This window comes from Sander vitreus, chromosome 5, assembly GCF_031162955.1.
Source record: "Sander vitreus isolate 19-12246 chromosome 5, sanVit1, whole genome shotgun sequence".
NCBI lineage: Eukaryota > Metazoa > Chordata > Actinopteri > Perciformes > Percidae > Sander > Sander vitreus.
Genome location: NC_135859.1, coordinates 12,038,417 through 12,062,976, shown reverse-complemented (window position 1 = coordinate 12,062,976; position 24,560 = coordinate 12,038,417). Strand labels below are relative to the sequence as shown.

Sequence of the window (24,560 nt, the reverse complement as noted above, 5' to 3'; positions counted from 1 at the left end):
TGTGTGTGTGTGTGTGTTATAAGTTAGACATACTATCAGTAGGGCCTCCAGGTGGCTGAGATACGTCTCCTCACTGGCCAGGATTCCTGACAGAACCCACTTTCTCATCTCCAGCCCCTTCTCCTGATCCAACTCCACCTGACACAAACATGGAGAGAGAAAAGTATTTTCAAACATGAAGAGAAGATATTCTCCACCACAAGAGGCTCATGATGAAAATATGATAAGCAAACTGTAAATGGGTTTGATCTTTAACATACCACTCACACACCTCTGCAAACCCCTAGCTGCAGATATTGTTGTTGTGGGATTAGGGACAGACCAGATTTGATTAAACTCTGTAGGAGTTTTACATTCCAAGACGCCTGCTCCAAAGACTCCTAGCATCTAATGTGTTTCTAGTCCAGGAGTTGTTATTCCAAACAGGTCAAAGCCATCAGTCATCCTGGTGCGGGATATCATGTCAGTAAGAAGCTCACTGGAGCATTGAGAGAGGCTGTATCAAGCTATGCCATTATATTAGCAAGGTTTTAAAAACAAAAAAAAAAAGCTGCACACTGACTAAGCCCCCCCACCCTCCATCATGATTTAGGCTTTGAAGATCACGAAGTGTACACATCAGAGGATAGGAATACCACAGATAGGACAGGAACCGGGCAGAGGGGGAGGGGAGCTGGGGAGCTCTTTTAAACATCTGTTCGCCCACATGTTTGCTGAGCTTTTATGGAGTTTGTCAGCAATGCCCTGCTTCATACTGAAAAGCACTCCCATCTGGGAGCGATGTTGTCAACTGCGTATTCTATTGTTGGCTTCTGGATGCCTCAGCTGATTGAATGCCTGGCTGAAGGGCACGTTTTCTGTAGCTTTCTAATGGGTACATCACTGATTTTACACATCCAGTCCAGGTTACTTGTGATACAGAGCACTACTCAGCCTGTGAAAAAAGTAGTGTAATGTCACCAAAGTCTGAGGAAAGAACCCAAATGATGTCGTCATTTGAGGAAGTGTAATAGTAAAGCACCAAAGTGACAATTTAGAGGAAATTTGAATTATTTTCTCTGCTTTGCATATTATTTAATTGGTCAGGCATAGGATTCAACCCAGGAAACGTCTAGTCACATGTCAGCCTCTTTAAAAATGATTTAGTTGTACACTTATACAGCATTTCTTTAATAATATTAATTTTGAAAGATTTGTGAAATTACTAAACAATCCTCCTGTCAGATACTGCAGGAGATCTAGTGGTTTGTTTAATAGCCCAAAACATAAAGGGAAAGCTGTTTTTTGTAGTGCAAATTGACAAAAATACAGATTTGAGAGTATCTGAGTGTCTCCAGCATGTTTCTCACTTTTATGCACATGCAGCAACACCACATAGGTAAGAATTTGGTGCAGTTTATTTAAAAGAATTATATTAAGCAATACAAATAACCTGAAATTAACTTGTGGGCTTTAACAAATGATCTGCTGTCCTTTTGAGGAAGAATGTTGGGATTGATTTGGTACTTTTACACTAAATACACTAGGACTGTTGGAATGAATTCCGAAAGTCGAATATAATTCGAATAGTAAAAAAATCAATACTATTCAAATGCTGAAATTACTATTCGAATGTGATGTTTGAGGATTTTTTTTGTATAAATAGGTTGGCAAATGTTAGCTAATCTCCCTCTTCTCATGTCACGTCTGATGAACAATACGTTACGAGAGTGAGAAACACAAGGCATTGTGAGCTAACGTTACGTACCGAGCAACGTTAGTACAGGGAGGAGTGACAGGCTGCGGCTGGAAATCGGAAGAAGGATGGGAAATAGTTTTAACATGACTTTAAAATCGACAACCACCGAGCCAAAAATGCTTATGTTATCAATAGTTAGCTCGTTCTGGTTTCCTAAGTGTGTCGCGAGTTATAGGAGCTTAGCTGGGAGCTTCATGGAGACAGCTAAAGTTTATGTTAGCTGCCCGACAGCTGTCAGAGTTAGCTTCGACTTCATATAACCTAATAGCTCTATTCTTAGTAACGTGACAATCTGCAAGAAACAGGTTGCTTTTAAATCACTAAAATAGTAGTGACAGCACCGTTTGGCTTAGTTATTAATGCCGTTAGCATAGTGGCTAACACTATTGTTATTTTGTTTATGACAAATCGTTTCGGCTGTGCTTTCTAACATGATGTCATTGTTCTAACCGAGCACCGTTAGCCTTTACAACAGAGCCGCTTCAATACACTTGTTACAAAATGTTTCATTACAGAGTTCTCTGTTGATTTATGTTTGTCGCTGTGTGCGTGGTGGAAAATAATGTAAACGGAGAGCGGTGTGTCGGAAATGCAATGCGCCATGACGTAGGTCCCCTTCAAGGCCAGGCTGATGTTGGAAGTCCCTCTAGTGGACAGAACGTCTAACAACAACAACCACATGCTTATAGTGGCAGTGACAATGCATAAGCCTGAATAGTGTAGTACATATTAATAACAGGCTGCATATGAGCATTCAATATTCAAATATTATTTGAATATTAAAAAAATAAATAGAATTTGAATGGTATTATTTATGAAGACTGACAGCTCTAAAATACACAGACAGCAGAAGTTGCTTGCTGCCCCCTCACAGCGAGGGACAACTAATCACTCTACGAAATCCCGACTGTTTGCTGTCCTGGCTCCCAAATGGTGGAATGAGCTCCCTATTGACATCAGGATGGCCGAAAGCTTCCGCATCTTCCGCCGAAGGCTAAAAACACATCTCTTCCGACTATACCTCGGATAAACATGAAAAGAAAAAATATATATAGATTTCTTGAAGCTGCACTTTCATATGGCTCTTTGTAGTTTTGCTTATTTAAAGCTAATGTACTTGCACTTACTACTTGTCTGGAGTTTGCACCTTCAGGGTTGAAAGCACTTAATTGGAAGTCGCTTTGGATAAAAGCGTAAGCTAAATGACATGGAATGTAATGTAATGTAAAGAAGCAAAGCCAGGCAACTTTTCATCATGGAATGAGAAGCCACAGCTTCTGAAAGTGTTGCATAGTGCGTGGAGAGAGGAAAGCGAAGGACAAAGCAGTAGCCAGGGAACAACAGCAGAGCAGCCAGAGAAATATGAGGGAGAGAGCAGCAGCAGCAGCACTGCGAGCTGACAGACACAGTTAACGTGTCAGAGATATTGGTGGGAGTTGACCCAGTAACATTACCGACAGCGCGGACTCCAGGGAGCCGGAGGACTGGGTGTCTCGGCTGCTCCGGCTGTGAGAGCAGAGTCGTGGCGAGGGGGACGGGGATCCGGTGAAGGAAAGAGGGTCGTGGCGTGGCTGGTGCTCGTCTGGGTGCTCCAGGTCATAGCCATAAGACGGAAGGGTCTCGTTGTAGGGAGCCTCTGTGGGAAACAAAGGACAATAGTCACATGGGGTGTCATTAAACTGTTAAGCCATGTAGTAAACACGGAGAAACGTCATGGGTAATGCAGCAAACTGAAACATCATTTTTCTTTTGGTATTCTAATACAGTGGTAAACAAAGCTATTTAGGATCTGACTGAAACAGTGAAATTCATTGTTAATGCCTTCATCATTTCAGTTGATATGACTAGTGCAGTGCCCGTTTAAAGCGCTTGGCCTGTGGTATTGTGGCTTGTAGCTTTCTCCAGAATCATTTTACCCCGAAATAATTTCTATTAGGCCCCCAATGCAACTCAACTGTATACTACTGACTTACTGTGTACTTCTCCTTCAGAGGAAAACATTGTACTACTACGTTTACCTGACTGAGAATTGTTACTGGTTACGTTGGAGATTCAGATTTTACTCACAAAATATAATAATTAAAATATGATGCATTATTATTCATTAAACTATCCAGCATTATATCAGAGTTGAAAGCTCCGCGAAAAGGCGTTAAGTTAATTTAAGTACATAGTGCCGATAATGCCTCTCTGTCACTCTTCACTTGAAGTAAACATGCACATTGAATGCAGGACTTGTACTGTTTGGTAGCAATAGTTTTTGCATACTATTAATAGTTAATAGTTTTACTTCCGAAAAAAGTCTTTTGAGTTCTTCTACCACTGACGATACCAACATCGACAACTCAAAACGTTTTAAAAGCCTAGTTTTAGTCGATGAAAAGTCATTACATTTCAGTCAACTTTTAGTCAAACTCTCCCTGAATATTGTCAGCTATTTGTTAATTTAGGCTTATTCCTGTGTCAAATATCCTATTAGATTATATTGAACATTTCAGTTAATGAGTGATGTTTACATGCTACATATTCCTAAATAAATATGTGTTATATCAAATTACTACAACCTAATGTGACACATACACAGTATTCTTGCACTGAAGTACTGGTTGATATCCATGTAAGGTATAACGAAGCTGCTCTCTGTGGTCTGCTGTGAGTACTTTACATGATAGGCTATTGAAGGTGACTGCGTACATATACAGTAGCTTGACGTGGTCATACTCAGATTCTAGTCAGAATGTGAGCCTCTGCACTCATTGGATAGATCTACAACCAATCAGAGCAACAGAACTCAACTCAACTGTCAACAGAACTCAACACCGTGTATCGTCTCAATAGCAACCACTCTTTGCCCAATGCATTCGTTCTAACTCCCGACTTTTAGACTTTTTTGAAGCTGGATATATAATTTGTTGCGTGTAAATATGAATGTGGATAACGTTAGTGATAGTGACATGCTTGCTACAGTTGCATTTCTAGAGATGAATCGGCGAAAACACGTTTTATTTCTCCAATTCACGGCTTTGATCTAACGCCGCTGGGCTCTCCCCCTCTTCAGTCTCTCTCCATCTCTCTCTCCACCATATAACGCTACCGTGCTTTCGGGCGGTTGTTGAGGCTCCGCTCCGTCTAAAACTCTGTCATTTCCTAAAGCTGTTTGTAACGCAGAAATAAAATTGATTAATGATCATTTTATTCATATAGTTTATATCTGACTTTACCAGCTGACTTCTCTATTGGCCGTTGAAACAGGTGAAGCCTCTTACGTTCTAAAACCAGCCTCTGCCACTTGAACAGCTGAGCCACGCCATCAGCTAGTTTGAGACAGGCCGGTTGAGGATTTTAAAATGAACGCGCTGTCGATATCTTCTGTAACAGACGCGATGGTGGAATCTACACATCTCAATTCTCCAGCGGAAGCCACCTGTTGTAAACAAATTCAACCCAATCGCTCTTTGGTGACGTGGTTGATTCTGTTACTGTTGGTCATCGGTCCGACAATTTGATTGGTCCGAACAGATCTTGTTCGAGCATAATTGCTCCTCAACGGATCAAGTCCAGACCGAACTTCCCGACCTCGAATGTTGTGGGCGGGGCTAAGTTCGGCTGGCATCCAGGCTACATATACAGTGCTCAGCATAAGTGAATACACCCATGCTAAAGTTGACTAAAAAGAGGAATAAAAAAAGCATCTTTTGGGAATTGATTTCAATGCCTTAATTAGAAAAATGAGGAAAAATCCAACCTTTTAAGGACACCAATTTTCTTTGTGAATGAATAATGTATCGTAAATAAATAAATGTTCTTCCTTAAAATACAGGGGGCATAAGTAAGTACACCCCTATGTTAAATTCCCATAGAGGCAGGCAGATGTTTATTTTTAAAGGCCAGTTATTTCATGGATCCAGGACACTCTAACGCTAGTTATTGTTAACGTTAACTATTAACTCGTCGTTATTACATATATACGTACTTTCGGGACGTGGACAGAGTAAGAGCACGGCGACAGCTTCGACGGTGTAACTTGGTCCATTCTTTAATGACACTCTTCAAGCGTAGGACAACTCAAGACTCATAACAAAACGTGCTTCATCATCTCAACATCATATCCCCTCCGCCAACCTAACTTTCCATAAAATCATCTCTCAATGCAAATCAAACCAGCTATTAGGCTAACTGAAATAAAACCATGTCAATCTCTAGGTATGGTGAAGGGGATGTGATGATGTGGGGGGGCTATTTTAATTCCAAAGGCCAAGGGAACTTTATCAGGATGCATAGTATCCTGGATCCATGAAATAACTGGCCTTTAAAAATAAACATCTGCCTTTTACGCTATGGGAATCTAACATAGGGGTGTACTTACTTACCTGTATTTTAAGGAAGAACATTTATTTATTTACGATACATTATTCATTCACAAAGAAAATTGGTGTCCTTAAAAGGTTGGATTTTTTTATTCCTCTTTTTAGTCAACAAGTTCTACAGTTCATTTTTGCCCCAGGGGCCCCAGGTGTGTTAATCGAGCCATTACTGGATCACGTCCATACATTGTCCATCAGCTGTCTGTTAAGCCTAAAAAAATAAAATAAAATAAAATGTAATTTAATTCTTCTCAGATTGAGAAAGGACATACATGTCTAACAAAAGCTGAAACACCAGTACTGTCAGTTGGCAATAAACCCTACCTAAGCAGTGTGCTGTCTTTTACTGACATTTGTCTTTATATCAAATCCTCTTTTAACCTGTATGAACCTGTGACCGACACAAATCTACCACACAGCCTAGCCAGCCACCGAGGGCTCGTGCCAGGCAAGTGGATAAGCCTGGAAAACTGCAGGGGCAACACGTGTGCTCTGCTCATGCCAGCCTTGTTGTACAGTGTGTCTCCTTCAGGATCAGAGAGACTCTGAAAGGGCCCTGCTGTAACCCAATATAATATTTACTTTGTGAATCTCCTAATAAAAAGAGGTCTCAAAGCTCAGAAAGCAGCACAGTTCTTCCTGAAAATAAGAACAATGGGCAGAAAAGATGTTCATTCTGGGATTAGAAACCCACGTTTTACAACATGCAAACAGCGGGTATCTGCCAGAAACAAGTGTAACAAGTCAGAAATACCTGTTGTGCTCGTCATCCCTGTGATGTCAGACTTTTTAGGACACCCTGAAGATGAGGATCAACAGGCTCTGTATCCTGTAATTACTGTCAGCCACCCGCGACTCACCAGCACTTCTCATCAGTATCATCATTATCGTCGGCAAGGATGTGGCAGATGCAGAATAGCTATCGCCAACAGTGCTAATACAAAATAAGGCAGTCATGGGATGTCAGCGGGGCTTTAAATTAAGTTTTTTGATCACCAGCCAACATGGCTAGTTGGTTTTTAAAAGTTACCAGCCAATCAGATTTTCCACTAGCCATGTTTGTTTTGTTTTTTCCTAACTAACGTTCCGTTCCGTCTTCTCTGTTTCAGTGTAGCTCGCAATCGATACCACACACGCTAGGCACTTAGCCAACGGTTGTACGACACGTCAAGGCATGGTGTTGATGGGAAATGTAGGATTAGTACTACAAGCTGTGTAATAACTTTACAATGTTACTAGCCAAAGTTAATTTTTGCCAGCATTTGGCAGGTTGGCGGGTGTCAATTTAAAGCCCTGGATGTAAGGTATGTTAAGAAGAGGCTACAAAACTAGTTCACTTCAGCTGAAAAACAGGAAAGAGAGGATTCCGGAAACTGGGGGAGGATAAACCCGAGGCACCCTGGAGAGGCCTGGAAAGACAGGCGGACTGACAGGATGACATCCACAGAGGCCGTGACAAAAGGGCTCAAACAAACACAGTGGACCCAGCAGAGAGGCAGAGAGCTGCACTGACTGACTTCAGGAAGAGAATACTGCAGGCCAAACCGCTTCAGAGCACAGGGGAAGTCCATGTGAAAGGCCACTCTGTGTTCCAGTGAGATTATACAGTACATCAGCCCCGGCACTGGATGAATAACACATCCTCTCTCAGGCAGCAGCCTCAGACCCACAAACTATCTCCTTCCAGGAAAAACAAAGAGTCAGAGGTTGGAAATATACTACAAAACAAGAACAAGTTAAGAGGAGGATTTACAAATGTGTTCCTAAGTCTTTAATACCAAGCCATTTGTGTCTTTAATGGGAGAAAAAAAAAAAAAGTTCTCCACTTAAATCTTTATTGATATTAAATTCAGCAATGAAACAACAAACTCACAAACACTAGCAAAACGAAACAAAAATAAATCGGCTTGGGTACTGCCTACACATTTTACAACCTTGGAGAGTAATGTTTCTGTTAACTATTCTACTCCAGTGTCGTCATTTTGAGTCTTGTACAGAGTCCATTTTTCCCACTTCCGTTTTTTTTTTTTTTTGTCCAGTTGTGCTCCTTGTAGTCTCCGTTTGTGTCTCAGTCTAATGGGAACGTTTTTAAATGCACAGGGCTTGTTTGGCTTTGAAAGTGGACATCACAATTGATTCTCAGTGAGCAACAATGTTCTAGTGATCACAAGGACCGCTACTGAGGAAGTGTCCAGGCAGGTCTGCCAGGAAAATTCAGCTATTCATCTGCTTCAGAGCGGAAACAGGCTTTCGGCACAAGGTCATCTTTTCACAAACAGCTCCCTCTCCCACTCGTAACACACACACACACACACACACACACACACACACACACACACGTTCAGGTAACGGTCACAGCTATCATATTTACATTCTAGCTAACGTTGATGCCTTTTGCAACTAAAGACTCTACACGTTCAGACATATATGGACACTATTTCTAATAAACCATTGTAACTCAAAATGCAAATCTATTTTTACTTAAGACCCTCTTCTTCTCGCTTGATTTCCCCCCACCCACTTGTTTCTGTGTTACCTGTTCTCATGTCCTTTGTTTGTCCTGATTGTAAAACAGCGTGTAACCTTTTTAACAAGAGCTGAACAAATAAACCGAAGCAGAGAGAGACACACTGCTCTTTGAAAACCCTCAAACAACCTGCAAAACCCCTGTACAGTTGTTACATAGTAAAGTAAACCTATACAGATTTTAAGGCTAATACAATATTAATATTTCAGAGTTTAAAAGAGCCATTGACATGGTACTGATCTGGAAATGTGTGTCAACGGCAACGATAAATAAGAACGCAAACACTACAGAAATGTAGAAAAGTTGATGTATAAAAAAATTGGACTCAAAAGTAAAACAGCCAATGATGTTTTGAATCTGAACTATAATACACTATACCATATACTAACCATCAACCACATTTTTGGAGCATTTAAAAAAAAAAAATCACAAAAGTCACATTTTATTTATTAATTGAACTGTTAAATTGCTGTTAAAGTTTCTGTACATTTGATCTCCCAATATTATGGTCTAAAGGTTGCATTAACCCCTTTTAATGCTAGGTATGGAATTCTAGAATACTAAGTCCTTTTCATTTTTTTAGTTTCTTTGGACTAAAAGTAGTGAAATTTGAATTTTTTAAATAATATGTATGCATGTAGATATATATATATATATATTTTTTTTTTACACCTTTGTTAAAGTTCTCATATTATGCTTTTGGGGTTTTCCCCTTTCCTTTATTGTGTTATATATCTTTTTTGTGCATGTTATAGGTTTACAAAGTGAAAAAGCCCAAAGTCCACCCCAAAGGGACTTACCATCTCCAACAGAAAACACTGTTCACAAACTGCTCCAAACAGCTCTATTGTAGTCCAGCCTTTACTTCTGTGACAAACGTGCGTCACTTTGTAACACACGTTATAATGCTCGCCTAGCTGCTAGCGTGGCACTCCCTCATACTCTGCAACTGACTAGCTAGCAGTACTTACTGCGCATGTGCGACTCCCAACAAAGATGGAACAGAAGTGAGAGGTCTCACTCTGTAGCTAAAACAGAGAGCTCAACACACAGGGTGAAAAGAGGAGCTGCAGCAATGTGCAGTGCAACAAATATATGGTGTTTTCTGAAAATTAAACCACATAAACCTAATCTGTTACAACCTCTAAATACAATTATGAACCTGAAAATGACCATAATATGAGCACTTTAAGTGACACACACTCGTTCTTCCTGCCTGCCTCCATGACGTGTAACGTTAGACAGCCAATCACCAGCATTATCAGATCTTGGTACAAGCATGCTGCATGCCTATCGAAGTTCAGAACCCAGCCTTAGCAGTAACTGATAAGTGATCATTAAAAAAATATAAAGTCACACACAGGAGCCATCCTTTCTGTTCTACAGTATGTCCTCCCTGTCCCATACCCAACCTGCTGCAGCTTAAAATGGTTTTAACTGTGCAATAGAGCTGTAATAAATACATTCTAATAACATTACATAAGACTGCTGAGCAGAAGAGCTGCGTGGAGCCGTGGATCAGAGAGAAGCCGATTTTGTTTTGGACTGTCTCTGAACTCCATAATTCTGTTTTTCAAGAATTTAGTTTCACAGTATTTCCACAAGTCATGGTCTTACAAATGTCAGATTAATGCAAATCATCAAAAAAAGCAATATTATGCTTCACCTTTTTAATACACAATACACAGTGCCTTTGCTTTCCCGCATCACCACACTGAACACTCCTTCTAACTAAAAATAGAACTCAAGGATATATAAGGACTCGGCCAACTTGGCTCCCAACATTTCCAGTCTCCTTCTGGAGAATCATCACTCATCATGAAACACTTTTCCTTCCTCCAGCATGCAAACAAGAGCCATGTTCACAAGACAAACACAGCAGTTTAATACTGGGGACATGTTGGATGTCCTATTGATGACAAAGCAAAGACACATTCAAAGCCCTAATCCTAATCCATAGAGATGAACTACGGTAAACAGGCAGAAAGGGAGTGACAGATGTGCAGCTGAGACAGTATCACAGCATTAGAGATTCACAGTCACAGAAATAATCGTGTGGTCTTATTTCACTACACGAGAACAACACGCAGTATCAAAAGAAGAGGGAACGTTCCCTTTGGGATGCTTTTACAAATATTTTGGGGTTTTTTTGTTTAACGTTTGGATTGCCATCATCACATGGACACAAAAGCACTGCCTTTTCACTTCACAGCAGGACATTTAATATGGGGGAGAATGAGCTTGCTGTTGGTTCGGAAAACCACCAAAAGTGGGAAGTTGCAATCAGAGAAACAAGCTTTGGATCCATTTAAAAAGTACCACAGATAAAATATCAATTCTATTCGCCTGATGGGAATACATTTAGACAGCAATTCTCAAAAATCAAAACCAAAGAGTTCTATTGATTTGTTCCAGAAAGAGCTGGAACTAGAATAGTAGCGTCCATAATTCCCCATTTCACCACTGGGAAAAGGCAAAGTGCTGCCCAGCCTGGCACATTGACTGATCATCAGTGTGTTTAAATAGCTTGTACTGCTCTGACAAGAAAAGAGAGAATCAGATCCCCACTTACTGTTCCCCACTGTGAACATATTGACCATCAACACAAAGATCAGTCAGCTGATGGACAGAATTTAGATCGCGAGCTTCCAGAAATAAACACCACATAGCAAATGTGTTGATCGATCTAACTTAGAAACAGATATTTAAACATCAATAATTCACCACAGAGAAAGGTAAAATGAAGGACAGCCTTTCTGTCGCCTCTCTAATGGTTGTATAGATCTGGAGAGATAGGTTGCACCTTTGGAAAAGAAAGCAGCAGAAGATGCCAATGTGAGATGTTGTTAAAAGCTTGGCACCACTTTATGGCTCCAGCAAACGGATTCTCCTGCGGACTGTGCGGTCACTGGGGAAACAGCGGTGGCAGCCAGTGAGAGCAAATACAGGGGAACTGGTTAAAGGGTGATGGCTCTTCAGACACCGGATGTAGTGACCCCGGCCTGTGGCCCTTGTAGTTTTCCTCACTTCATGACAGGTGGAAAAATCTTAGATAGATTTATCTGTAACGCATTTCACAGAGAATCTTTGGTGACATTTAGTTCTCCTCACTACAAACAGTATCTGTCCATCACTCAAATCCTATTATCATCACATGATTTATTTATGTTCTCAATTTCTGATACTGAGCCACTATGTTAATGAGGCATTCCAGAAAATGTTGAACTTCGATAAAGACTCCTAAGGGTGATTATAAAGCAGGTTCAGGTGCTAAATACAGTGAGAGTATCAAAACGCTCAATCCACAGAGAAATGCACACAGCCTGTATTTAGAATCTGTGCTTTTAAACAAGCCATCAGGACTTCCATACGGTTGTGATGTCACAACTGTACTATATGTAGAAAATACAAGAGTGCAGATGCTAAAGACCTGGAAAGCAGACTGGGCCTTTACGACAGGGGAGCTTAAAGAGACAGGCGCTAAAACGGAGCGTTGCAGACAGAGGGTGAATACAGGTACAGTCACGTGAACAAATTAGGACACCCATGCTAAAGTTGACTAAAAAGAGGAATAAAAAAAATCATCTTTAGGAAATTGATCTTAATGCCTTAATTAAAAAAATGAGGAAAAATCCAACCTTTAAGGACACCAATTTTCTTTGTAAATGAATAATGTATCGTAAATAAATAAATGTCCTTCCTTAAAACACAGGGGGCATAAGTAAGTACACCCCTATGTTAAATTTCCATAGAGGCAGGCAGATTTTTATTTTTAAAGGCCAGTTATTTCATGGATCCAGGATACTATGCATCCTGATAAAGTTCCCTTGGCCTTTGGAATTAAAATAGCCCCCCCACATCATCACATCCCCTTCACCATACCTAGAGATTGGCATGGGGTACTTTCCATAAAATCATCTCTCAATGCGACTCAAACCAGCTATTAGACTAACTGAAATAAAACCATGCCAATCTCTAGGCATGGTGAAGGGTATGTGATGATGTGGGGCTATTTTATACATTTATTTATTTATGCTACATTATTCATTCACAAAGAAAATTGGTGTCCTTAAAGATTGGATTTTTCCTCATTTTTTTAATTAAGGCATTACGATCAATTTACAAAAGATGATTTTTGTATTCCTTTTTTTAGTCAACTTTAGCATGGGTGTCCTAATTTTTCACATGCCTGTATATTCAGACAGACAGTATGAGAAAAATAATGTGTGTTGTGAACATTAAAGCATATACACATGTTCTAGCAGAAACCCAAAATACAACTATGAACTTAAAATGAGCATGATAAGGGAAAAGATTCCAAATCAAAATGGATGTAGCAGAGGCTAACATATCTTGCGTCAAGCTCCTGGACCCTACATTTCCCATAATGCATTTTGTAAAGCGGGCTTTCTGTTAAAAGAAAAAGGAATCTACAGCTATGTTAGCTCTACTAAGGCTGTATGTAGGCACAGCGGTGCTTTGAGCTAAACGTGCAAACATTTGTTGTCTCCAACCCAAAACCACGGTTACTCACATGATGTCACTTGAGTAATTTTCTCCTCCAGAGCCACAGAAGACATTTAACAACTGTTTTCACAGGCTGTGTAGTACTCCCTGTGAGTAGCAAATTGACTTTGACACGTAAACTTTAACCTCATACTGTAACTGGGGCATATGTTATGTCAAATGCAGACAATGGCTGTGTGTTTTGGCAACCTATAAAAAAAAAAAATTTAAAAAAAAGTTAGCCGACACATCATCATCACATCCTGGGCCATCTGAAGTGTCTGCTGCATTTGGGAGGCCCTTCCAACCACAGGGCTGGTGGAGGCAGTGAGGCCCACCGGCACTCGTCTCTGATGTGTTGTAGGGCAGCCTAAAATTAGTGCCAGTCATTGAGCAGTGTAGGTCAGAACTGGGCCGCCCTGCCCAGCACACCTACTAATCAGCGTGTGTTGAAATAGCTCAGGGTGGTCATACTACTGCTTGTAATGTGCAGCATAACAGAGAGATAATCAAAGTCCAATAATTGTTCCAGTCTGTGACAATAAACATAATACAGCGAAGCACATGTAAACATTGGCTATACATGGGATTAGCTTTAGTGACGCAGAAGAGAATAACAGCATGTCTAATATTATACAGTAGCTATTTAGTCCTATTTGGTTATTTTATTGGGGAAATCATTTTTGATCTCACTTGTTTTAAAAATCCCATAATTCATACTGGAGTCTGGCCAGTCTCATATAGCCTTATGTTTGTTTTTCACAGTGAACACAACTGCTGACACTGCTTATTATTGGCTGAATATGATGAACACACTTAAGAAATGTAATCAGCCACATGAAAAAAAGTCGCAGTGACCTCCAGGTATGATCAAATATTAATTTGCATGTCTGAACAGAATTAAATATTAGTGAACAGGCCTTACGTTACCTTACCTTTAATGTGACTGGCTCAGTCATAATCTGCCCAGCAACACAGGTTTTACAGCACAACAACTTTAACAAGTCGGTTAAAGCTAACGGTGTGTGGGCTCAGTATAGACCCACAATCTTTGTTTACAATAACTTCCGGGTAGAAAACTCCTGGGGCCTGTACATACAATTTAATGGCGCTGAGCAAACAGGGATGAGGAACAACTGGATATACTCTCATCTCATTCACCTGAAATGCATATTTGATGCTTTCATATTTCACTACCCAAACTAGCTGGTCAGTCCGACCAGCGGTGAGATGTTGTTGTTTGTAACATTTGATTTGGTTTTTCAAAGATGTTAGAAAAGCAACAGAGTACAGAAAATAAGCAGGGCAGAAAATGTCAGATAGGTCGGACCTTCGCGTTAACTGTAAACGTAGTCTCGCATTGCCAGACCTTCCTCCACAGCGCTGCGGAGGAGGGTCTGGCAAGTCCACACAGCATTCCGGGATGGGAGAAAAACGTGCTCCGTTTAATTGCAGTTTCTTTAAACCAATCACAATTGTCTTGGACGGCGCTAGGCGCCGTACGGGGACACGGCGCCTCTGTAAAATAGCCTCGGTAAGAAACTTGTTTTGGTGGAACGTGTACGTTCAAAAGTTGTTTTACTCGTGCAACAGAAAACTCAGATTGGACAGATAGTCTAGCTAGCTGTCTGGATTTACCCTGCAGAGATCTGAGAAAAGGTTAACCATAGTCCTCAGTAATCCACCGGAGTTTAAAATGTCAACACAAAGGAAGCCCAAGGTAACAGATTTCCGGCCTAAATGAGTGAAATCCGGAGGAATTTCCATCGGCAAATGAGCAATCCCGGAAGTGGAACGTCGTGGATATAGACTACTGTAAACGTTACAGTTATGGCTGAAAGTGAAATAAATGTGCATCCATGCGCTTTTACCTGTGTCTATATGCCACTTGTGTTTGTTATATTTTTCTCATGCCATCAACCTGCCAGCTGTCATGATCTGGAATAGTGGTTGTGTCATTTTACTTGTCTATGCTTACGGTATGTGTTCTTGTTTTATGCGTATGTGTTGTATTTCTGTAGCTTACTTAATGTTTTCATATAAAACCATCAACCTGCTAGGGACTGCAGATGAAAATTAGCCTGCATGGCTAAATCTGGCACATTTGTACATGTCAGACTCTGTGCTCATGTTGATTAATGTGCGTTGTCCCTTTTAAGTAAAGAAATCCAAAAAAAAATAACAAAATCTTAAAAAAAGGTTGCCGATTATACATATCCTCGCAATTCAAATCAACTGCCTACCCGGAAGTGGTTTTTGTGTTGGTGCGACATCACTGTGATTCGGTCTACTGAATAAATAAAATCATCAGAGATTCAGAAATCATTTTGCGCCTTTGAGAAAAAGGCGAGAGGAAAAAATACCCCCCTGACGATGTCCCCAGGATTATCTGATCTTAGACACTATGAATTTATAATAGAAACTGTGTATTACAAACTGGGGGGCATGGAGTTAACATTTCTTTTTTTTTTTTTTTTGTCAGGCTCTATCAACAGTTAGTCGAAAACAAACTCTGAGCAGTAACAAAAAGCTCCACGGGTCAGGCTGTAGTGAGAGAGGTGAACTCATACAACACTTAACATTTCATTAGCCGTTTCCCCCCACACCCCACAAGCAGCTGAGACATTCCATAAACACTTGGCCTGCCAGCCAGCAGCACAGAGGGCCCTTTGAGTGGGACCAGGGAGGGGAGCTGAGCCTGCAGGACCAGAGGGGCTGAGGCCGAGCACGAGGGAGGATCACTGAGCCAGGGGAGGCCCGCAAGCTCATAAACATGCCAAAGATTATTTTTCTATTAAGTTTTATCTATGGAAACACGTATGTTGGAACGTGAATGGAGGAGCTAATAGGACAATCTTGGTGGACAGTCTTGCATAGTTTCTAAACACGTGTTTTGGTTCTGTTTTCTGATAGGGAGGAACAAAAAGAGTATTCATGGCTTTTAGTGTGAGAGCAGCTGGTGATGCCTGGCCTGGTGTACTGATGGCCTGCCAGCTTTTGACCACTTTACCCAGTACACTGCACAGAAGAACAGGTGTGTTACGCACACACACGCACACACACACACACACACACACACACACACACACACACACGCACGCACACGCAAACTTGCACTTCCAGCACTTCCTCTTGCAGGCTTACATTTACTCTAGGAAAGGGAGAGGCTGAATTCTTTAGCTTCCTTGACCACCACACCTCAGATGTTGATATCCAGGTACAATGATAGGCCTGTCTGGGCTTCTTCTTTGAGGAAGCTCAAATATTCATGAGTCTGCAATTAACCGGGAGTGTAGACCAGCACCGGCGTGGCTCCCACTGAGGCAGCAAATAGGGCCAATCTCTGGACTTAGGCCAAGACATTCAGACAGCCTTCATCACCTTTTCAGACAGACAGTTTCTATTAATGTCACAGCCATCCCAGACATACCTGTCTACCTTCCTGTAACCGTGCCATATCCTAACCTCAGATAAATGCTCCCTAAAAGACGATATCCTGATTTTTGCAGAGGGAATATGATTAAACTAATGGTGAGATTTATTATTTCCCTTTTCGCCGACCTCTTCCTCTATGCCCTCCCACTGTAATACATTAACCATGAGACAGTCTACACGCTCCGACCCTTCCAGAAAGCTGTGGCCACAGGCATGTCAGTGTCATGATGATAATTAATTATGGCAAAATAGACCCATCAGAGACTTGGCCTCCTTAAAGGCCCACAGCTAATCAGCAGCTCTATTCACAGCTAGGCTTGACAATTGCCCTAGATAACCAAAAACCAGGAGACAACACTTCATTCTTCTATTCATAGAATAGGGTCCCCTGAGATGTGTCAATTTTAGACTGGCCATTTCACTAAGATTTCACGCAGCGATGCAGCCGAGTAGCGTCAGGACAAGTATGGGTCGGTTTGTGTCAGTTAGTAGGTGTTTACATGAAGTCAGTCATGTTTCCCAGGCAGAGACATACTGCCACCATGCCAGACACTAAAAACACTCCCACAACAGCAGCAGGGACCACGTCAACTCTCTGTCTGCTGCAGCGTTCACATGTTCCATGACAGCGTGCAGAACATAAACATACACAGCTAATCTTATAGTCCAGAGAGCCTCATTTAGGTATAACCACTGACTGTGTTGTACAGTTTATGAAGCTTTGTCTATATAGTTACACAATACTCCGCTGGAGCACAAAGCGTCTTTACAACACTGAGATTAAGTTAGCTTTACTAGGCTCATTTATTAGATTTGGGTGAACGCCGCAATGCTTTATGATAAATACAACAACCAAACACTTTCCAACCACTCCCTTAAAGTCACAGACCACAACAAAGAGCCGTTAATTGCAAAAACTTGCTTCAAACCGGCTCCCTGCCCAAGGCCTAATCCCACAACGTGCACAGTAATGTTATTACAACATCAGAAAAGAAATCCAGACTTCTGGTAATCCACAAAGCAAGGTCCACATGAGGCAGCTGTGCCATTATGTCAGCAACAAGTCTCCTCTGGACAAAAGCTGTACCTCAGGCTCTGCAGCATGGAGCTTTTAAACGGAAGGTGTCAAACTGCTCAGGGTACATTAAAAGGGGAACTCCAACAGATTTTACACTTAAAAAGGGACAGTTTGCTGGTCACGGGATGTACTGCTCTGTAATGTGCACGAAACTTCGTTATTGACCATAGAAAAAGCAGTTTGACAAAAAAATACATACATAACTCAGGGTCCACTTATTGGCTTTTTTCCCCAGAGCTTTCAAGCACATTTCACAGTCTTTTATCTCCATAACAACTAAGAGTTGAAAGCTTTGGAAAAAGCTAGTGAATAGACCTTGAGTTAACTTTTTTTTCTTTTTTTTTTTTTTTTGTCAAGCGGTATAATGTGTGTTTCAGTTGGTGGGGTGACCTTATGGAATGACATCAAAACAGAGCCATAATATTCAGTTCAAAAATAGATTAAAGAAATCAATACTTGACCAATACAGAAAGGAATAGACCGAAACATAGGAATGGAATTGTTGTATATTGTATGTTGTAAGTTATTGTAAGACCTGAAAGATTGTATGCTGTATTTGCATATCTATTTGTTTTGTAATAATATGATATTGTGAAGTAGGGGCAGGACCTAATAAGCTGTATGCTTCCGTCTGCTCCTTCTCGAACTTATCCTTTTTTTATAATTTTTTTGGGGTCTTTGGTTAATTAGGAATGTTTGTGTTTTAATTTTGTTTGGTTTTCTTTCTTTGTTTTCTTTTGCAACATTGTTGATTGTTCGAGATAAATAATAAAAAATAAAAAAAACACTCAAACCACTGTCAAGTGACCTCTGGAACCGGTCCTTTCTGGTGTGTTATTAAATGTGTCATTTCATTGGTTTTCAACATTTTCTGAATATATTAGCTGAACATTTCTCAAATACCAGCTGTCTTACGAGGCATTTCTATGCGCGGTCCTCTTAAGTTTGCCGATACGGTCCAGATCAACACCAATGTGAACAGAACCTGATGGTGCTCCATGATGCTCCAGTATCCAGGTAGAAATTGGGAGCGGTTTGTCTTTTTACTAAGGCTGCACAATATGAGGAAAATATCTTATTGCGATTATTTTTGATTGATATTGCGATTGCAATATGATTCACGATATTGAAGGGAATGATCATTTTTGTATCATTATACTCATTTTCAATGAAAAATATTAAAATAAAAAAAAATAAAAATCATAGTGTGACTTTTGCGCGGATCCGTACCAAATGGAGATTTTTTTTCTTTAGTCTGTAGGATACAGCTTGTAGGCCGGGACGTCTCTGCAGCACCACAATACAGAATGGTTTAACACATTTTTTGCCTTTATCAAATATTGCGCTCCCCCCCCTGCTATTTGGATATTGCACTAGTCCATATTGCATTTCGATAAAATTGCAATTAATTGTGCAGCCCTACTTTTTACCCGCCAACTGTATCACCACTAATCAAAACGACATTTCCACCACATGACTTTTGTTGACAATTTCTTGAACCGTGAGTTTTGCATTTGTGAACGCAAACCGGCCCAGTTGGAAGATAGAAGCAACGTATCATTCGATTCAGGAACTGGACCTTTAGGTGTGAGCCCGCCCTGTGGCTCTGCAGGGAGGAGCTTTGTCAAGTCTGAGAAAATCACCCCAGATGATGCCATAGTGATGTCATCAGGGTAATCAGCTTGGGCTTGGAGACTATAAATTAGGACTGGGTATGGGTACTCAATACCTTTAAAAAAAAGGTATCGACTGAAATAACCAGTACCATTGAAACTTCTCCAGTCAAACGATACCTGCATTTGATCCTTTTTGTATCCAGATCTGGTTTCGTTTGCAACCAATCACAGCAAGCATTCCTCGATTTAATGTCACGTGTGATTGGTCCATTACTGCAGCAGCTAGGAGTGGTGGTTGCATTTTAACGTAATGGGTATCGAATGAAAAAAAAGGTATCAAAGTTATTGGTACCTGTATCCTTTTAAAGGTCCTATGACATGCTGCTTTTTGGATGCTTTTATATAGGCCTCAGTGGTCCCCTAATACTGTATCTGAAGTCTCTTTACCGAAATTCAGCGTTGGTGCAGAATTATAGCCACTAGAGCCAGTCCCACAATGAGCTTTCCTTAGGATGTGCCATTTCTGTGTCTGTAGCTTTAAATGCTATTGAGGAGGAGAGAGGGGGGGCAAGGTGGAGGGTGGGGGTGTGGCCTTCACCGCTCGTGTCCCCATCAGTCAGCATGGGCGGGCCAAATTCTCTGGGCAGCTGTGGGCAGAGGGCAAAGCAGAGAAAGGGGAGGTAACCTTTCCCCTTATGACGACATAAAGGGAAGATTCCAGATTGGCCCATCTGAGCTTTCATTTTCTCAAAAGGCAGACCTCGGTTTACACCTATCACCATTTCTAGCCTCTGGGGGACCATAGGCAGTCTGGGGGAACTCATATTAATGTTAAAAAACCTCATCAAGTGAAATTTTCATGCCATGGGACCTTTAAGGGTTTTTGGTAACATCATTTTTCAAACGATACCCAGCCCAACTATATCACAAAAATATCATATTGATTGCATTATGGTTAATGTAGGATCGGGCGTTTTTGGACTAAAAGTCAGAATATCTCAGCCACTGTTGCATCAATTAGGACCATTATTTTTTTATGTCTGTCTTTCGCAAGTCCCACCACTTTATAGAAGTGCAGTTAGTACTAAATCATTGGAGTGCAGTTTTAAAGTGTTCATATTATGCTCATTTTCAGGTTCATAACTGTATTTAGAGGTTAGATCAGAATAGGTTTACATGGTTCAATCATCAGAAAACAGCATATTTTTGTTGTACTGCACATTGCTGCAGCTCCTCTTTTCACCCTGTGTGTTGAGCTCTCTGTTTTAGCTACAGAGTGAGGCATCACACTTCTATCCCATCTTTGTTGGGAGTCGCACATACACACACAGTAGCTAGGTAAGGACTACTAGCCAGTCAGAATATGAGGGCGTGCCGCGCTAGCAGCTAGGCGAGCATTATAACATGTGTTACAAAGTGACGCACGTTTGTCACAAAAAAAAGATATAACACAGTAAAGGAAAGGGGAAAAGCCAAAAAGCATAATATGAGCACTTTAATATCATTCAAGTGAAAACAGATTTTCTTTTTAGTGTTTTTCAAACAAGTAACTTTTTATATATATATATATATATATATATATATATATATATATATATATATATATATATATATATAAATAAATGTATTCATTCTTTGGAGAAATAGAAACTTGTTTTTTTGGCAAAAATGCAACGAATGGCACAGTGGACTAACGCAGACCTAGAACAAATGAATTTGGACATTTCAGTCATCCGAGCAGCGTGCTAGCTTACAATTGCACATGCCGATTATATCACAGACTATCTGCTTGCTTGTCACATGCTTTGTGTCAGAGAGCTTTGGACTGAATCACCTTATATAACAACACACTATTCTGCTCATCTGTTTAATCTGACCCACAGTGGATAACACTTCTTTTGGTGGGTAGAGGCAAACAATTTTCCAGCTCCAATCCTAATACGTGCTGCATATCCCAATCCCTCTTTGGCTTCACCCAGCGACAATATCCTCGTGTCCTTGTGTGTCGTTCACTATGACAAACGTTCTTGCAAAGGAACACGCACACCCGCCTCTCCTTCTGTCCTTGGCAATACCAAGTTGCCTGGACCACTCTCCTTATCCTACTTAACATTGTTATATTGTTAACATGTCAATACTCGGGCTTAATGAGTGATTCCCCTATTGTGTTCACACATAACAACAGGAAACACTGATGGCAGGCGTTTTGATTGGAAGCCGCATGGCACACTTTAAGCCCCTCGATCCTCTTTTTTTTCTTTTGAGTGAGTTGTCAGGGCTTTTTCTTACCCGCCTCCCGTAACAAAGAGCCTCCCTAAATTGATCACGCTAGACGAACCCCTTTAAGTTAATTACTCGGGCACCAAGGACAACAACACTGATGTGCGCTGACACAAAAACACTCAGGGTGGACAGGGCCGAGCGACTAGGAAGCCCGGGGGCAGCCGCCGTCTCGGTCAGAGCATCTCTGTGAGAGTGCTGCAGCACTCAGCGGGTGAAGAGCAGAAGGGGGTGAAAAAGAGAGGGCAGCGCTGCTTACAAAAGGGTAAAGAAAACACTCCTGAAAGAACTGCAAAACACTGGGTAACTGTTAAGAATCTGTGTACGTAAAGTCCATCTTGTGAATCCCAACCCCATCCTGGCAGGTTGACATTTTACAGGCTCCTACCTGTGTCTTTTTTTTGTGCCAAGACTAATCATGCTGGAATGGGCGAACCATTCTGACACGCTCAATACGGATAAAAGCTGTGAGGAGATCAAATGAAATTCTCATGAACAGGACGCGAAGATGAATTTGATCAAACCCTGCCTCTTTTTTTTTTATAGGCCACTACAGTCATAAAAGCTCAGTTCCGCTCAAGTAAACCTGTCAAGAAAATGGCAAAAACAAGAAAGTGCGTTTTAAAAAATAAAGTGCATAACATTCATGTCTCCAGAATACATTTCAGGAAGGATTGAGTGTATGAGGTCTAAATATATTGGGTGCATTTGACACATAAGTTGACTTATTTTGGATCAAGGCCAGCCAAGGCAAGCACAGACATCTTTCAGACAGGGATTAGAGGGCCTTTAATGTGCTTTTTAGTACTTTATCATCTCTACCCATTAAGAATACTTTTCTGTTTTTGATCCTGAAAATGAAAGGCTTTGAAGAATCATCTGTGTTGTGCGGTGTGTCTTGCAGACCTACCCAGATCTCCTTGAACACTGTTGTCATGAGAGGTCCTGCTGGACGTGGTGGAGTCCCCATCTCTGGGCCAGATCTGGCCCGTTTTACCGATCCCGATGATGGACGCCTCGGACACTATCACCTGCTGCTTCAGGCGTTTCTGAGACAGGGGTGTGGGCGGGCTGCTGCTGTCAAAGGACTGCTGGGAGTGCTGGGAGGGTGAGCGGCTTTTCTCCCTGTACATCTGATAGGTGGTGGGGCTGGGAGAAACGTGGCTGGACTGGCCCGAGGAGAAGTCCTCCTCGCTGGATGTTAAGTTCTCGTTGGAGCTGCAGTCTGGAGTGTAGCCTCCTACGTCATCAAAGCTGCCGGGAGAGTAGGAGCGTCTTGGCCAGGTGAGGTGCGCATCCTCCTCTATGCTGTGGTCCCTTATGTGGATGACTCGGGTGTCCCCATCAGTCATCATTCCCCCAACATACACACTGGCGTAAGACTGGCACTCTGCTGGCTGCCGCTCAGACTTCCCCCCAGTGGAACGGATGACACTGTCTTTCAGGAAGTGTGCGCTGACCTCGGCGTCGTCATATGACCCGTTGTAGCTGCAGTTCCCCTCGGTGGATCTGCCTCTCTGAACACCCTTGCCAATGACCCCCATGGCGGCTGACAGGTTCCCTGGGAGGGAGTGCAGGGACCTCTTGCGCTCCATCTGCATGGCCTGACTGCCCAGGGTGCTGATCTTGTCTGAGACCTCCCTGTCGTTGACTTTGACCAGCCCTCGCTCGTGATGGTACTCCATGTTCACATAGAAAGGTTTCTCCTGGACGCTCCTCACCGACAACCCCCTGCCGTCTCCGGCTGAGTGAGAGTTGGCCCTCCTGATGCGCTCAAAGTTGGATCTCAGAGCAGCCACCGAGCCTGTGCCCTGTGGGAAGTCAGGAATCTCCGACTCCTGGCGGACAGGTGACACCCCACCCTGCTGTTTGGCTGAGGACGCACCATCCACCTCTCCTTCTGGATGTGGTTTACACCTGGCTGTCTTGCCAGGCTCTCTCTGCTGCTGCTGCTGCTGCTGCTGCTGCTCCACCGTGGCCTCATCTGTGTGGGGCCTCTGGCTGTCTGGGCCACTGGGCAGGTCTCCATCATTCATTTGTGGCGTGCTTTTAAATCCCCACCGCTGCCCATCGTAAGACTTCCTCTCTTTTGCAAGCAGAGTCTGCAGGTAGATCATGCGAAAGCGCTCCTTGTTTACTTCCTTCTCCAAGTGCCTGATAGATGTCTTGCATTTGTCCAGCTCTTGTTCAATGTTCCCCAGCGAGTTCAGCTCCATGCAAGGGGGATCAGACTCAGGGAACTGGGCTCTCCATGCCGCCACAAACCCCACCGGTTCAACCATTGTTATTACTCTGACATAAACTATTCAACTAACAACACAAACATATACATTTCTAAAGCATGAATTGGACTTGACTGTTTACAGCCTAAACCTTCCATAGTGCTATAGTACAGAAAGGAAAAGTATTCTCCAGAGTAAGGAAGGATCCACTTTACAGGGAAGAAAACCTGTTTAGTTTACAGTCTTTACTCACAAACACAGGAAGAAAATCCCACAGAGGCAAAATCACTGGTCCAATCCTTTACTCCTTTTGGCACAGTCCCAAGAAGTGAGTTTATCCTTTGAGCTCTTCTTGTGCTCGTCTATTCTCTGGAGATCCTCTGTCTTCCTCTGTGCTTGGTGTCAGACTGACTCCCAGCTCTCTGGTGTTGTGGCTCTTCGTCAGCGTTGCAGTTGCAGCAGAAAGAGGAGGGGCTACATGGATGTGATTTAGCCTTCACTCCAAAAAAAAAAATCAATGATAACGTTAAGTCAAAATGTTGTTGCTAGTCAGCAGAGTTCCCTGGTAAAGCTGATTACGACAAGAGGATATTCATCAGAACATATGTTGCCGAGGAAATGTTGAAAAACGCTATGAAAGCTACAAGACATATGGTCTAATAAGGAAGATAAACTGACATGTTAAAGGCAGTAAACGTCCCACAGCGTGATGAACATGAAGGTTTTGTGCAGGAAGGTGTTATCTTCAGGCTGTTACAGGTCAGGTGGATGAAGAAAAAACGACGTCCCGACTT

General features: G+C 41.9%; 1 protein-coding gene across 1 annotated transcript in view; it reads right to left on the bottom strand.

Annotated features, from left to right (window-relative positions):
• Positions 1-24,274, bottom strand: part of LOC144518043 (breakpoint cluster region protein-like) — a 48,135-nt gene extending 23,861 nt beyond the window's left edge. The window contains exons 1-3 of the mRNA XM_078250396.1: positions 22,455-24,274; positions 3,193-3,374; positions 34-138 (exon numbers count right to left, since the gene is read on the bottom strand). Of these exons, the coding sequence (XP_078106522.1) occupies positions 34-138; positions 3,193-3,374; positions 22,455-23,826 (1,659 nt within the window). The 5' untranslated portion in view covers positions 23,827-24,274. The remainder of the gene's footprint in view (positions 1-33; positions 139-3,192; positions 3,375-22,454) is intronic.
• Positions 24,275-24,560: the final 286 nt, after the last annotated feature.